This window comes from Monodelphis domestica, chromosome 4, assembly GCF_027887165.1.
Source record: "Monodelphis domestica isolate mMonDom1 chromosome 4, mMonDom1.pri, whole genome shotgun sequence".
NCBI lineage: Eukaryota > Metazoa > Chordata > Mammalia > Didelphimorphia > Didelphidae > Monodelphis > Monodelphis domestica.
The window spans coordinates 225,606,014-225,621,792 of record NC_077230.1 but is presented as its reverse complement, the minus strand read 5'-3'; the positions used below and the strand labels follow the sequence as shown (position 1 = coordinate 225,621,792).

The 15,779-nt window shown below is 36.7% G+C and overlaps 1 protein-coding gene across 3 annotated transcripts in view; it reads left to right on the top strand.

The window, feature by feature from the left end:
* Positions 1-15,779, top strand: part of JHY (junctional cadherin complex regulator) — a 162,239-nt gene that overhangs the window by 40,137 nt on the left and 106,323 nt on the right. For all 3 annotated transcript variants that reach the window (XM_007494618.3, XM_007494619.3, XM_016433786.2), the window contains exon 3: positions 1,373-1,886. In XM_007494618.3, coding sequence (XP_007494680.1) covers positions 1,373-1,886 — 514 coding nt within the window. The remainder of the gene's footprint in view (positions 1-1,372; positions 1,887-15,779) is intronic.

Sequence of the window (15,779 nt, the reverse complement as noted above, 5' to 3'; positions counted from 1 at the left end):
GAGGGCAATCTTATTCCTCTCAGGAGTTTTGCTTCTTCACTTACACCTATAAAATAAATTCTAAGTGACAATTGAGCAAGACTTGGGAGTTTTGACTTTTTGCTCCCTGTTTTGGTTTGCACCAAATTAAAGAAATCTAAGTCCACATTAAGGAGAGTAAATTAGTATTAGATAGACCGTTAGTTTGTTTACTTAGCATAAAATTATGTCCTCTGAAAATGAGTATATCAAATAGCATTAAAAGGTCTAGATTTACATTTTCTTTTTGATTAGTGTATTGCAGCTACTGTGCTCAAGGAAGGAAAATCTCCCCCATTTTGCTTTTGAAGATCAAAGATGCCATTAAATATCCATATTACAACTCACATTTTTTTTTCATGTTTACTTGCAAGTAGGAAATACTTTACAAATTGAGATTGATGTGGAAAGAAGGAAGAGCTCTACCTTGAGTTATAAGTAGATTACTGATTGGTTAACTTTCCTCTGTCAGAACTGTTTAATATACTTTGTATTCATGTGAAACTGTTCAGGTATTCATTGCTTTGTCAGGGTATTTTGTTTGGACCTGATAGTCCAGAAGCTGAATTGAAAAAAACAAAAAACCAAACACAGGCTTTGGGTGACATTTTCAGTGTTCACTCAAAGTTGTGCTTTGGGTTTCCTTTTTGGGGTTTTGTTTTAAATCTGTTTGTATTCTATCTAAACAGGCAAGTTGAAGTGCAAACTAAGTAATTATACAGGTAATTCAGTCATTGTAATAAACAATTTGGATTAGTCTGGTAAAAACAACACTGCTTTCCCCCTAAAAATATTAGACTTCAGAATAAGTTCTGTCCAGCTAATTACCTGAGTTCACTATTTTTCTCTGCCTGTTTAGATAAGCACATATTTATATAAAAAGTAGTGCTCTAAGATCATCATTTGAGTACAGTTTTATAATAGTAACTGATTATTTAATCACTGTTACTGTGTATTCAGCTTTGGTTATTGTAGGTCACAAATATTTAATAACAAAGATTATTATAGATGATCTTTCTCTTTTTCTATGTATTATTTTCTAGTATTTATAAGTAAATTGTAAGATTTATATCCCATGTATAGATGTTTGGGTAAATAAGAGCTCTTGGTACTTAAGTTCCCTATATTGTTTTTTTTTTTCTGGGAAAGTTAACTTTAAAATAATATTTGAGGTTCAGGCCACCATTGTAGATCAGATTTGAACCTAAGATGCCTCTTTATCAACAGACATAAAGATATTGAAAAGAAAATAAGGTAGAAAAGAATGGTTATATTAAGATAAATTACTAAACTGAATCTCATGTTTAAATATGTTCTGTTTAAAAATTCAACATTTCTTTTCTGCTTTGGGCAGTCAGCAACTGTTAGTGGACAAATACTCAGATCTCCGGTATGACCCAAACTGGAAGAATAATAAGGAAGAAGAAATTTCAAATCTGAAAAGGTCACAGCAAACTGAAGAAAGCTTCATACAAAGCTTTTCTTGGGATCCAGTCAGTTACTCTAAGGAAACTTCATTTGAGCTGTCAAGGGAAAAAAGTGACCTGGACAAAAGAACACAAAGTTCAGGTACATTAATTGGCAGTGAATTTTTGAGCTCTAATTATGAACGTGATGACCCCAACAGTGAGTCAGTTTCATTTTTAAGTAGTAATGATACAGAAGACAAGTCAGCCAATCTATCAGAGTATGTCAAGAGTTCAAGTTCACATAATGATGTCTTCCTGCCATTACCACGGTCTCGAAGGAGGAAGTCTAAACAAGACATTGTGGAAAAAAATAAAGTGACATTAGGATTATCAGTACCTAATACAGGCTCATACCTTTATCAGCACAATAAGAAAATGGGTGGCATTCATCCTGAGAAGGTAGGTGTTTTATTACTTATACCGTCTAAAATGACCAAAAAAAACCCTTGTTTGAAATTCAAATTTCCCCCTTATCTTGCTTAGAGTTCATCATATAATTTCAACCACAAAGTTGTATAACAAAATAAATATTTTCATGTAGCATATGATATTTTTCTCCCCTTTGCACAATCAGTGAAGTTATTATACTCTGTTCTAATATAAAATGCATAGACAACATTCCTAATACAACTTGAAATTGATTGCTTTATTTGTTACATTTCTTCAAAGGCTCATATGAGCACCTGTTTTGTTAAAGATAATATATAATGTATTGGGGGAAGCTAAGTGACATAGTAGATAGAAAACTGGGTCTGGAATCTGGAAGATATGAGTTCAAATCCAGCCTCAGATGCTTGCTAGTTGTATGCCCCAAGCCAAAGCATTTAACACCTATTTTCCTCAGTTCCTCATCTGCAAAATGAGGGCACGTTGGAGAAGGAAATAGCAAACCAGGATCTTTCCCAAGAAAACCCCATAGAAAAGTCCATGAGATACTGTAGAGTCAGACACAACTGAATAACAACAACATAATCTATTAGGTAGAACACAAGATATAGGATACATGAACTACTAGAACTGTGATGCCGAACCTATGGCATAGGTGCCAAAGATGGCACGCCTCCCTCCCCACTCCTTACCCCCAGAGTTTGTTACTAGAAAGACAGAGGGACTTGGGAAGGGCTGTTCCTCTCCCCCTTTCTGTATTTGCTGAGGACATTCCTCACTTCATCTACCCCTCTGCCCAGCAGCTCAATGGGAGTGTTTTCTCCCTCCTCTGTGTGTGGGGTAAAGGGGAGGGGCAGAGTGTACCCAGTGTGTGGTGGGGGGAGGGGTATGACACTTGGTCTCTGGGGAGAGGAGTGGCACTTGTTCTCTGGGGGTGAAGGAATAGGGCCTGGGGGTGGGGGTGGGGTGGGGGGTTGCTCAGTACTCCATCTCTAAAAGGTTTACCATCACTGTACTAGAATATATGTTCTTTGAGGAAAATTTGTTGTTGTACGGTCATAATTCTTCATGACTCCATTCAGGGTTTTCTTTGATAAAGATACTAGAGTGGCTTGCCATTTCTTTATCCAGCTCATTTTACAGATGAATAATCTGAGGCAAACAGGGTTAAGTGACTTACCTAGGGTTACATAACTAATAAATATATGAGGCCAGATTTAAATTCAGGAAGATAAGTCTTCTTGATCTGGGGCCTTCATTCTGTCCACAATGTCATTTTGTTGTCTCTTGAGCAAAATCCTTAGAATAGTTAGCCTTAGTGCTTTAGTCTCTCAAAAAGGAGAATAATATCTGCTTTCCCTATCAGATAGTCATTGTAAGGCCAAATAAGAAAATTATATTTGTCTATCTAAAAATGGGGGTGTTTATTATAAAAACTATGTCATGCCAAGGGATTCAGATTTTGAAGTGATATGAACTGTCCTATTTGCCTGTTTTTGTTATGAGGCTTCCTGATTGTCTAACAGTAAGCCTAGGATTTGAAGAAGAAACTAGTGAGCTGGGTCCAGAGAACCTGTTTAGAAGAATCTCAAATTACATTGTCCTAGCTTTCTGGAAGCTAGGTAGTACCATGGATAGAGCACCAGGTCTGGAGTCAGAAAGATCCGAATTTAAATTCAGCCTCAGCTATGTACTAGACAAGTAATTTTATTCCTATTTGCCTCCTGATTGAAAGAAAGTCATTAGATTTGGCAAGAGATTGTTAGTAACTTTCAAGAGAGTAGATTCAGTTGATGACGAGGTCAGAAGCCAGATTGTAGAGAGTTAAGAGAATAAAAGAGAAATTGGGAGGTACTTACTGTAGACAGCCTTCTCAAGAAATTAAGTCACAAAACAGATAAGATACATAAGATGATAGCTAGTGAGGATAGATGGATCAAGTTTTTAAGGAGAGGTAAGAAGTGGACATAATCATAGGTAACTGGAAAATAGCCAATAGAAAAGAAGCAAATGAAAGTTAATGAAAGAGTAGAGATGATGTTCTCTAATCTTTTGGAGAAGAAGGATATATAATGTGCATACAGAGGAGTTTTCCTTGGCAAAGAGAAAGACTAATACTTTCTGTGAGACAAAAGTGAAGGAAAGTTACAGAAGGTGTCATCTAAGTGAAGCAAGAGAGGGAGGAAGAGGAAAGAGGGACTTTTGGTGAGTGGCATCAATTTTTTTCAGTAAATTATGAAGCAAGATTATTATCTGAGAGGGTGGGAGGAAGGGAGCTGCAGAATGTTTGAGAAAGGATGAAAAGGTTTGGAAGAACCATTGTGATGAGTAGTATATTTAGTTAATTAGGGAGGCACAAAAGGATTGCTTTGCCATGAGAACCTAGTTGAGATCATAGAACATAAACTTGTAGTGGACTCATTGTTGTATGATTTTTCTCTAGGTTCAGCTATATGATAAGAGAGAAAAGAACTTGAGGGAAAAGGATTATGTAGAGTTGAACTTTTACCAAAGAATCAAGATAGAGAAATAAGGGGAGGGAGTGTAGCCAGTGCAGATACGATGATCTGGGAAAGAACTGAATTTGAATGATTGGAAATCTCAGTGAGAAGATGGAAGAATGGGGTTGGAGCTGCAAGGCCGAGGGAGAAGAGGAATGATGATAGGTTGTGATCAGATAAGGGAATTTCAGAGTTCATGTACATGGAAAGTGTTTGTTGGCAAGATCGTGAGTATAATCATTTTTGTATGCACCTGAAGTGGGGAGGAAAAATAATGTGAAATGATTGCATTGAAGAACTATGAGCTTAGAATGTTTGAAAGTATCATTATGCATGTTGTACCCTAGTAGGAGGGCAAGAGTTAGGAAAGAGAAAAAAACTGCATCGGGCACTAAACTAATTGAAAACAGAAGGGAAGTGCCCTGGAAAGTGATAGACAACAGCTACCAGAATTTTAATAAGGTGGCAAATATATATGTGTAAACCTCAATGGAGCAGAGGTTTGGGAGTGATAGTGATAGAGGGAGAACCTGGAAGTAGCAGTGAGAAGCAGGGAGTATTCCAATCCACCCACTTTGACCAGTGAATCAAAGGAATGAGTAGAAATACAACCAGTGCTGGAAAGTGAGGCTAGGAAGGTTGTGTTATTGGGGAGTCATTAGATATCCGTGAGAGCCAGAAGAGGGAAAGAGTAGGAAAAGAAAAAATTTCAGATGAAAGCAAATTTATTATTTATGGAGGAGACATTCCAGAGAACACAGTAAGTATCATAGATAGATAGATAGATAGATAGATAGATAGATAGATAGATAGATAGATAGATAGATAGAAAGAGACAGTGGGTTTGAGGACAGTGTGAATAAGGGATCAGACAGTGGGAAAATGGAGAAAAAAGGTGTTTGGATGATGACAGCTGTGGATTCTGAATTACTGAAATGGGAAGGATGTGTTCAAGTGGGAGTTTATTAATCATTGAGGAATGAGTTCAAGAAGTTTATCAATATCCCTAGTGATCTGACCTTAGGTTGGCATCCTTTCAGGACTATAGGCAATTCAGATGAGGGGAATAGTGAGAGTAGCTAAAGGAATGGTAGTGCTTCTTTTCTCACAAATCAGAGAGCTAAAGCAGGAGATGTAATGAAATGGTGTTCCTTCTCTTTCCTTGGAAAACAGAAGACCACTAGGATACCTGGCTTGATGGAAAAGCATTTTTTTACCTCTTTACCCCAAAGGCAGGAGATTGTTTCATATAATGGAATATTTCACTGACTTGTTTGAAGTTACACAGGTAGTGTACTCCTGGGATTTGAACCCAAGTTCTTTATACAAATATAATATTTTCTTTTGTATCAACAAAGTCTTCCCAATATATCATTAAGTCACTGACTGAAACAGAGGGGGGACCAGAAATCTTTGTCCTATTCTTTGACTATAGATTATAACTCTAATATGAGCCAGCCTTCTGGCAAATATATACTCATGATTAAAAGAAGAAATGAACACATGAATACAAATGAATCAACATAAATCTATCTCTACTACTGGAAAAATAACTTAAACTTCATGCTATGGTGATGGAGGTTGGGGGAGGACAGGGAATCAGTCAGTAGTGTCATCTTCAAATATGAAGGATAGCATTATTATATTAAATGTGAAAGCTCTTAGAGCACTTCAGAATCCAAGGTTTTATTATTTAAAACTTCTATTTCAATCAGGCAAGCAGAATGATCTACCTTGAAACCCCTTTAGCCATTTTTGACTAGTATATGTAAGATGGATAAACAGTTGGTGAGTTTCTTAATGATTAAGGAACCAGCTCTATATGTAGTCTTAGACAATTAGGTTGCATCTTTGTGCTTGTAATTTAATCATGAAACAAACAAACAAAAAAAGAACTGCTGTAGTATCTTATCTGAGTTATCAAGATGAATGCTTCCATTCTGAAGGCATGCTTTCAGGGTTATTGAAGTAAATTCATAGTTGAACACATTTGTTTTTAAAACAAATTTCATGTGGTTTTTTTGTGACTGTACATTTTATAATTGTTATATGACCTTGAAAGCAGAGACAAGTACTTAAATTTTAAAAAATTCTATTGATATCTTTTGTTTTTATATATCTTCATTTCCCCCCTCCCTTGACATAGAGTGATGCCTTATAACAAAAGAATAAAAAAGAGGGAAAATAGCAGTTCAGTAAAACACCAAACCAGCCACCAAGTCTTACATTAACATACAGTGCTCCATACCCAGAGACTCTCACTTTAGCAAAGCAGGGAGGGAGATGCATTTTCTTCACTTCTTGGCCAAGCTTTACTTCATAGCCTTCTGTTTCTTGTAAGTGTTGTTCTTTCCATTTACATTGTTCTGGTCAATAGTATATATATATATATTGTTTTTCTGGTTCTGGTTACTTCATTTGCATCAATTCATAAAAGCCTTCCCATGCTTCTCTGTACTCTGTATTTTCCTCTTTTAATTATTTCTTATTTGTTTTGCTCATAGCTTGCTTTGTATATTTGTTTGCCTGTTGTCTCTCCCACTAGATCTTAAGTTCCTTGAAGACAAAAACTGGCAATTTTGTACCAGTGTCTGGTACATAAAAGATGCTTAATAAATATTTATTGAATTAATGGATGAATATTCATCATTTCTTATTACATGAATGTACCATAATTTTTTTTAGCCCTTTAGCTAACCTTTTAGTTTAGCCCTTCCCCAAATCAATGAACTTCACTTTGTTTCTAGTACTTTGCTACTGCAAAAAGGGCTGGTACAAGAGATGTTTCTATCTTTCTGTGTTCTTGGAGTATACCTTTGACTGATTGTGGGATCTCTATATCAAAGGGTATGGAAATTTTAATCAGTTTCTCAGCACAATTCCAAATTGTTTTCCAGAATGGTCAGATTAATTCACAATTCCACTATTGTTCACCTCTCTTTTTACTGTACCTCCAAATTTGATTATTCCTATCGAATTTTGACTATTCCCATTTTTTATATTTGTCAGTGAATGGTGAAGTGTTTTAATTTTCATCTCTCTTAATATTAGTGACTTGGAGCAATCTTTTATATGGTGGTTTAGAGTTAGAAATTTTTTGAGAGCTATTTGTTTAAAGAGATAGATTTGTGTGAGTGCCAAGAAGATGAAAAAATTGTAAAAAGAATACATGTAGAATGAAGGAAATTTCATTAAATGATGAAGTAGGTCCTAGTGGCCACAATGGGGAAGGCAAGGAAAAAGGGAATGTAGAGTGGTATGATTGAACCAAATGGGAAAGAGAAGAGACAAGAGAATGAACCATTCTTCCTAGAAGACATAATTCAGAAGCATATGAATTTGGGAAGCTCAAGGTATGAGCTAACTATAGAACTGGGAAAGCATCATTTGGTTGAAACCTATACTTTCCAGAGCCCTGTGGCAATGAAGGTGATGGTATGGCTATATTTCTACAAATACTTAGATATTTCAGGGAGAGAGGCAAGGAATTTAGGTCACCTCTAGGTCCCCAGTATCATATTAAGCTTAAATGTATCCACCAGAATCTACATCCCAAGATGCTAAGGGATTGAAGCACACCCAAGGAAAGTACCACATGTGGAACATGCACTCAGCTTTGTGTTGGGCCTACTGTCCAAGGTCTTTAATTTTTTTGGCATTTTTTTCTGGGCCTTGGTAAGGGCAGCATCAGGCCTTTGGGGGAGGATGGGGTTGAGGAGGCAGTTTTTCTAGCCCTAATCATGATATCTAATAAGGCCCTGGCCATGCAACTTTGGGCCTTTGCCCAAGGTCATGTTCTTTTTGGCCTTAGGTGTATTATCTGAAGCACAATTCTCTTACAGCCTCCACAAAATTGCCATATTTTTCCCCTAACCATGTTACTTCTCTATTCTAAGTAAATATGAGTGACTCCCTATTTCCTTTAGGATAAAAATAAATTCTTATTTGACTTTTAAAGCCCTCACCTGACCCTCATGTATCTTGCCAACCATATTTTAAGTACTTCCCTTCCAACATTTCATGGTCCTATCAAAGGCCTTTTCTCAGTTCTTTATACATAATACCTTATGTCTCAATTCTATAACTTTGCACAAGCTATCACCCATGTCTGAAATCCTCTGTCTTTACTTCCATCTTATAAAACTCCTCACTTCTTTCAAGATATTTCTTAATCAACTTTGTACTTGAAGCCTATACCCTAGTTTCTATTACTACTGCCCTCACTTTCCTAAGTACCTTGTATTTTAATTACCATGTAATTATTTTGCCTATAATTATGATGTTATCTTTCTCAATAAAATGTGAGTAGGGATTATTTTAGTTTTTATATTTGTATTCCCAGAACCTGCAGACAATTGTGTTTGTAGAAGTTATATAGAGGGGAATCAAGTATAAGAAAGGGCCAGGTTATGGAGGATGTTAAAAACTAAAGAGAAGATTTTACATTTAATCCTGGAGGTAATAAGGAACCACTGGACTGCATTTATTTGTTTAGTAAGGGAATAACATGATCAGATTTGTGCTTTAGAAAGACTATTTTGGTAACTGAGTGAAAGATGGACTAGAGTAAGAAGAGACTTGAAGCCAGGAGACCCACCAGCAGACCATTGTAATAATCCATACTTGAAATGATGAGAACTTGTACTAGGGTGGTAATAGTATCAGAGGAGAGAAGAGGATGTATACTAGAGATATTGTAAGGGTAGAAATGATAATACTTGGAAACAGACTGGATGGTATATAGGGTGAGTGTGAGAGGAATTGAAAATAACACTAAATTTGTGGATCTGGCTGACTGGTGGGATGGTGATTCCCTCAGTAATAATAGAGATATTCAGAAGAGTAGACGGCTTAGGGGGAACAATGAGTTCTGTTTTGAACATATTGAGTTTGAGTTGGCTACATTATATCTAGACTTTGATGTCTAATAGTCAACTGATCATTCCTTTAGGCTTGGCCCAAACTTCCAATTTTTTCTGTTCTAGGAATGATGTTCACATTCAGAATTAGGAGTTGAAGTAGCTTTCCAAGGTCAATATGAGTTAACAAAGTTGTAGCAATCAAAAAAAAAAAGCTTATTATAAAGCTACCTTAAGGGAAACATAGTATCTAGGATTAGGGAAATGGCAGTCTTGCTGTTCTCATAGGATTTTTTATCTAGAGCTGGAAAGAAATTTAGGAACCATCTAGTCAAATCCCTCTCATTATAAAGATGGGGAGGGAGCAGCTGGGTAGCTCAATGGGTTGAGAGCTAGGGCTAGAGACAAGTGGTCCTAGACTCAAATCTGGCCTCAGACACTTCCCAGCTGAGTGACCCTGGGCAAGTCACATGACTCCCATTGCCTAGCCCTTACCACTCTTCTGCCTTGGAACCAATATACAGTCTTGATTCCAAGACAGAAGATAAGGGTTTTTTAAAAAATGAGGAAATCTAGACCCATTAAGTTTAGTAACTTGATTAAAGCTATTGTTATTCAATTATTCAGTCATGTCTGAACATGACCTTCATGGACTTTTGTCCATGAAGTTTTCTTAACAAAGATATTGGAGTGATTTGCCATTTCCTTCTCCAAAGTGTCCTTATTTTACAGGTGAGGAGCTAAGAAGTTCAGTGACTTGCCCAAGATCTCACAGCTACTAAGTGTCTAAGACCTGTTTTGAACTCAGGCAGGATTGACTCCAAGCCCAGTGTTCTATCCATGGTACCACGTAAATGCTGTGATTAAGGTTACTCAGGTAAAATTGTCAGAGAGAGGATTCAAAGCCATGTCTCAGGGCTAGCCTTCTTTCTGCTACAGCACGCTATCCTTCATTGGTCAAATCATACCCCCAAAAATGTGTTTATTGGTAGGCATCCCGTTATAGGAAGAACCTTAATAATCTGAAGAGTGTATAAGGTGGTGGATGACCTTAAACTAATGCCATGAGTTCAGTCAAAGAGAAAGGAGTGGTAGATGTTCAACTGGAGAAGGAAGAGGAAGGGAAGATAACCTAGTTGCTATTTTTAAACATTTTAGGGACTGTTAAAAAAAAGATCAGATTTGTTTCTCTTGGGCTCAGAGGAAGAATTAAAAGCATTAGGTAGAGTTCAAAGAGGAAAATTTAGATTTGATCTAAGGGAAAACTTCCTAACAATTAGAGATATCTAAGAGTAAAATTGGCAGCCTCAGAGATCATGGTTTTCTTCCTCACTAAAGATATTCAGCAACAGAATAGATAATCACTTGTCTGGTATATTAGGATAGGAATGGGGAGATCTTCTTCAAGCATGGGTTGTACCAGAGGGCTTCCAAGACCACTGGGAGTAGGAAGTGAGAACCTCACTACATTTCATTGTTGTCTTTGTAGTACCCATACCTTGTACAAATTAGGGACTTAATAAATGCTTGTTGAATTGAATCTGAGATTCTGTGAAATTCTATTTATCAAAAGAATAGCAGATCAGAGGTAGGAGAATGCCAGACGGTTTGGATGATAATCATTAATCTAGTCTGTCTTGAATGTATCCTGGATGAAAGAATGATGAGAAGTAAGATTATAAAGTTAATTTGGAATCAGACTGTGAAGGGCTTTAAATACCAGAATTGAAGTTTGGACATTATTCAGTAGCTAATTGGGAGCCACTGAAGGTGCTATTAAAATTCTATACTTGAAATTAAACTGACCAGAATAACATTGACTTGATGCCATATTCTAATAGTGGAGACATTTACATATTGTTTGAATTTTCACATCTATGAAGTTAGGTTATGAACTCCTTCCAGCACAGGAGATTCTATATTTTGGCTGCTCTTATATATGTCAAATCTAATAATACCTAGTATATCAGTGATCATTACGTGCCTACTGTGTGACAGACACTATGCTAAGTAAGCCCTGGAGATAAAAAAAAAGGTAAAAGATAATCCCTACTCTCAAGGGGGCTCACAGTTTAATAGGAAAGACAACATATAAACAACTATGTACAAATAAGCTATGTACATGGGGCAGTAAAGTAGCACAGTGGGTTGAGTGCCAGGCTGGAGTCTTAAGGACCTGAGTTCAAATTTGGCCTCAGAAACCTAGCATTGACCCTGGGCAAATCACTTAACCCTAATTGCCTAGCCTTTGTTTTGTCTTAGAATTCATACTAAGACTTAAGGGCTTTAAAAAAACAACAACTATGTACAGTATAAATTGGAAATAATCCACTACTATTAAGAAGAATAAGGGAAAACTTCCTATAGAAAGTGGGATTTTAGCTTAGTCTTGAAGAAAGCCAGGGAGGTGAGTAGTCAGAGTGGAGGAGGGAGGTGCTAACTAATTAGAATATTCCATCAAGTCAATGAAGTTGACCTAATATTTGAGACTATGGCCTTCATTTCCATTTTCTTGTTTGAATACCAATTGTCCTAATACAACTAAAGGCATGGTACATTGGAAAAACTGTTGAACTCTTGAAGTCAACAGAATCCTACCTTCAAATTGAACCTAGCTTTAGGACCATGAATAAGTCACAACCCTCCTGAGTTGCAGTTCCCTCCTTCATAAAACAATATAATTATAACAATAGCAACAATTATAGCTGTTTTTATTTAGCACATTAATGTTTATAAAATGCTTTACATACATTATCTCAATCTTCCTTGACCAATCTGCTACAGTTGGCACACTCTGAACTACTTCTTCTTCCTCTCTTCCCTGGGTTTTTGTGACTTTGCTTTCTCCTGATTCTCCTCTTTCCCTGTCTGATTTATCATCCATGTCATCCCCACTAACTGTGGGTGTGCCCCAGGGTTTTGAACTGGGCTACCTTCTCCTTTTTCTCTAAATTCTTTCTTGGTGAACTTAACAGCTCCCATGGGCTCAGTTATCATCTCTAGGCAGATGATTCTCAAATCTATGTAGTTCTACTCTGTCTCCTGAGCTCTGAGGATACTACACCACTACCTTTTGGGCAGTGAAAGCTGGATGTTAGAAGCATCTCTAACTTGGCATATCTAAAATAGAACCTATTATCTTTCCCTCTAAACCACTTCCTCTTCCAAACTTCCCTGTTACTATAGAGGGTACTATCATCCTTTTTAATCACCCAGATCTATAAAGTAGGAGTCATCCCGACTTCTTACTTTAAGCCCATATAATCAATCAGTTGGCAAATCTTTTCCTCCTACCTTCATTTCTCTTGTATATGTCCACTTCTTTCTACTGACACAAATCACCACACTAGTTTAGGCCCTTGTCACCGCTTACTGAGACTATGGAAATAGCCTTCTAAATTGCTCTCCCTATTGCAAGTCTCATCCCACTCTAATCTGTCCTTCACAGCTGCCAAAATAATTTTTCTAAAGCACAAATCAGATCATGTCACCCCAGCTTCTCAACAAACTTCAGTAGTTCCCTATTGCCTTCATGATCAAGTAGAAACTCCTCTCTTTGATATTTAAAGCTCTTTACAACTTAATCCCTTCTTACCTTTGGTCTTCTTAACCCTCTCTTCTCTGTGTTGATGCTTCACTCATATTTTATTCCATTATCCTGTTTCTGAGCCTTTGTCCCAGGCTGACCCTCATGTTGGAGTGCACTCCCTCCTCACCTCAACCTCTTGAATTTCTAGTTTCCTTCAAGACTCAACTTAAAGCATCACTTACTTCATGAAGACTTTCACCCCTTCCCCAAACTAACTTGTATTCATTTTGTATATATTCTGTGTAGACATGCATATGGTATATATTCTTCAGTTTTAGAATATAAATTCTTTAAGGCAGGGATGGTTTAATTTTTGTCTTTGTATCCCAGAATACTTCACACATAGTACAAAATTTCTTAAGTAAAATCCTTGTATAATTGGATGATTGATTGAAAAATCTCAGGAGGAAAGTGCTGATATTATCTCCACTTAAAGATGAGAATACTAAAACCCAAAGAGCTTAAGTGATTTAACTCATGGCCCCATAGCTAATAAACATCACTAATATTAGAACCCAATTCTTCCTGAATCCAAGTCCAGCACTCAAGCCACTATATTGCCATGATACTATTAAGTATAGAAACACTTTTCAGACCTCCTTCATAGGATTGTTGTGAGGCAGAAATATTTGAAATGCTATGACAGTGATGGAGAACCTTTTAGAGACCACATGTTATGCACCACCCCCAGAGACTGGGTGCTCTGTCCCACCCAACCCCACCTTGTCCCTCCCTCTGGACCCCCTTTATCCCACCCAGGGGAGGGAGGAAGTTCTCTCATTGGACTGCTGGGCAGAGGGGCGGATGAACTGAGGAATGTCCTCAGGGAGTATAGAGGGGGAGAGGGAAGAAGCCAGAGCACTTGCTCCTCTCCAGCTCTGCTGCCTATAAGCCACATACCTTATCCCCTATGTGTTGTAAAGATTATAATTAATAATTTGATACTCCAAATATTATTTTAATACTATTTATTAAAAATCAACTTAGAGCAAAAAGGGAAAATTAGATGCCAGAGAAAAGCCCTGCCTCACCTAGCTCCACACTCCTACCACCAGCCAGCCTCTCAGAGAGAGCTGGAGCATGGGTAGAAAACAGAAACTCCAAACTTCCATCCACATAAGGAGACACACAAATAGCAAAAGAAAAAGGGGATTTTGGGAAATGTAGTCTCTGGGGTTCAAGATTCTAAATCACTACTGTGATCCTTTAGGAGACCAGTCTCCCCAATGGATCATGAAAATATAACTAACATAACTTGAACTAGAGGTATATACAAATATTACAGTTTCTAAAAGGAAATTGCAATAATTTGGGGATAAGAGGAAAATAAAAGGGAAAAGAACAAAACCAATAATAGGTGCATTGACAAAAAACCAATTAGGGGGCAGTCCCCTTTTGGCATAAGAGTATACATTCGAAACAAAAGAATTTTAATCCCCCCAAAGTTCAAATTCCCCATATCTCAAAGTTCAATCTAGATCTTCTGGTGCAGCGTGTGGTCTCTGCAGGCATCTTCACAGCTCCTTCTAGATTCTGAGAGGTAGTCTCTTGTTCTAAATTAGGCTCAAATTCAAGTCAAAGTTCACAACAATAATATAGTCCCCACTGAGGAAAATAATAATACATTCCCTCCCTGAGGAAGATACAGGGATATGTGTAGGAATTACACAGGGATACATGGTTGAGTCATACAGCATATGAATCAAGTTTCAAAAAATATCAGAGAATTCAAAGAAATTTTTAAAAATAACCTCTGAGTGAAATAAAATATAAAGAGAAAACTTGAAAAAAACTCTGGGAAGAAGGAAAAAAGAAAAAATATCGCAACTCACAACAGGTTCTTGTAGCAATCCATGTCCCATAAGCTTACAACAACAATCAGTCACTAACTCAATTTAGCAGTCAGAACTACAGTAAGTTGTCACATCATGAGAGAAAATAGAAAAAGAGACTAGATCTTGAGACAAATGGGAAATAGAAATTCCCTGATTCAACCGTTTTCTTCGCTTTTTTGGGATAATGGAGCCAGAACAATCAATGTTATATTCTTGATATAGAGTGTGGTACAAGGAAGTCCTGCATTTAAGACATGTTAAAAAGCCGCAACCTCAAGTCTCTCACATGATCAAGTCATTGTGCTTTTTGTGCAGAAATGTTATCAATCCCTATAGGATTGGCTTGGTTTCGTTCACCTTTTTGTGCTTGTTTGGCACTTTGCAAGTCAAGTTCTATGCTCCTTTGTGGTCTGTTTGTCCTTGGATTAGACATAGTAATTGAGCAAAAGTTTCATAATAGTTAAAATAACTAGTGACAGATTGCCATAGTCCAAAGCCTTTTGAGGTATGTTTTTTATATGATAGTTAAACCGACATCTTAGGTTATGCTATTGCAAAAAAGTAAAAATTATTTAAAAAAAAAAACAACAACAATAAACCTTTTCAATATTAGTGACGTGTTTCAAAGGCAAAAAAAATGAGAAAAGAAAGGGAAACAAATAAAATATTGTATGACACATGTAGGAAGGAAACAATATTAAAATGTATATACTTCACAATTATAGAGATAAAGTATAGAAGCTAGTTTTCAAAAAATAAGATTTATTTCCTCTTTGACTTACCATGATCCACAGTGTGAGTGCAAATAAAGTAGATAAAACAATGTCAGTGCAAATGAGGTAGACAAAACAATGTTGGTACAAATGAGGTAGATAAAGCAATAATACATTCAAGAGAATACAAAAAGTTAGAAAAGGCACAAATTGTTACAAAAGGCATGGCAGTTCAATATAGATCATTAATATGGATTTTCTTCTATGAGGTAGTATATGTGTTGCCCTACAAGGCAATTTGTGCAAATATAAGAATCAATCAAATAAGGTGCAACAAAATAGTACAAATCCAGCAATAAAGAAGTCCAATCACAATCAATAGTCAAATACAATCAGTGCAAGCAATTA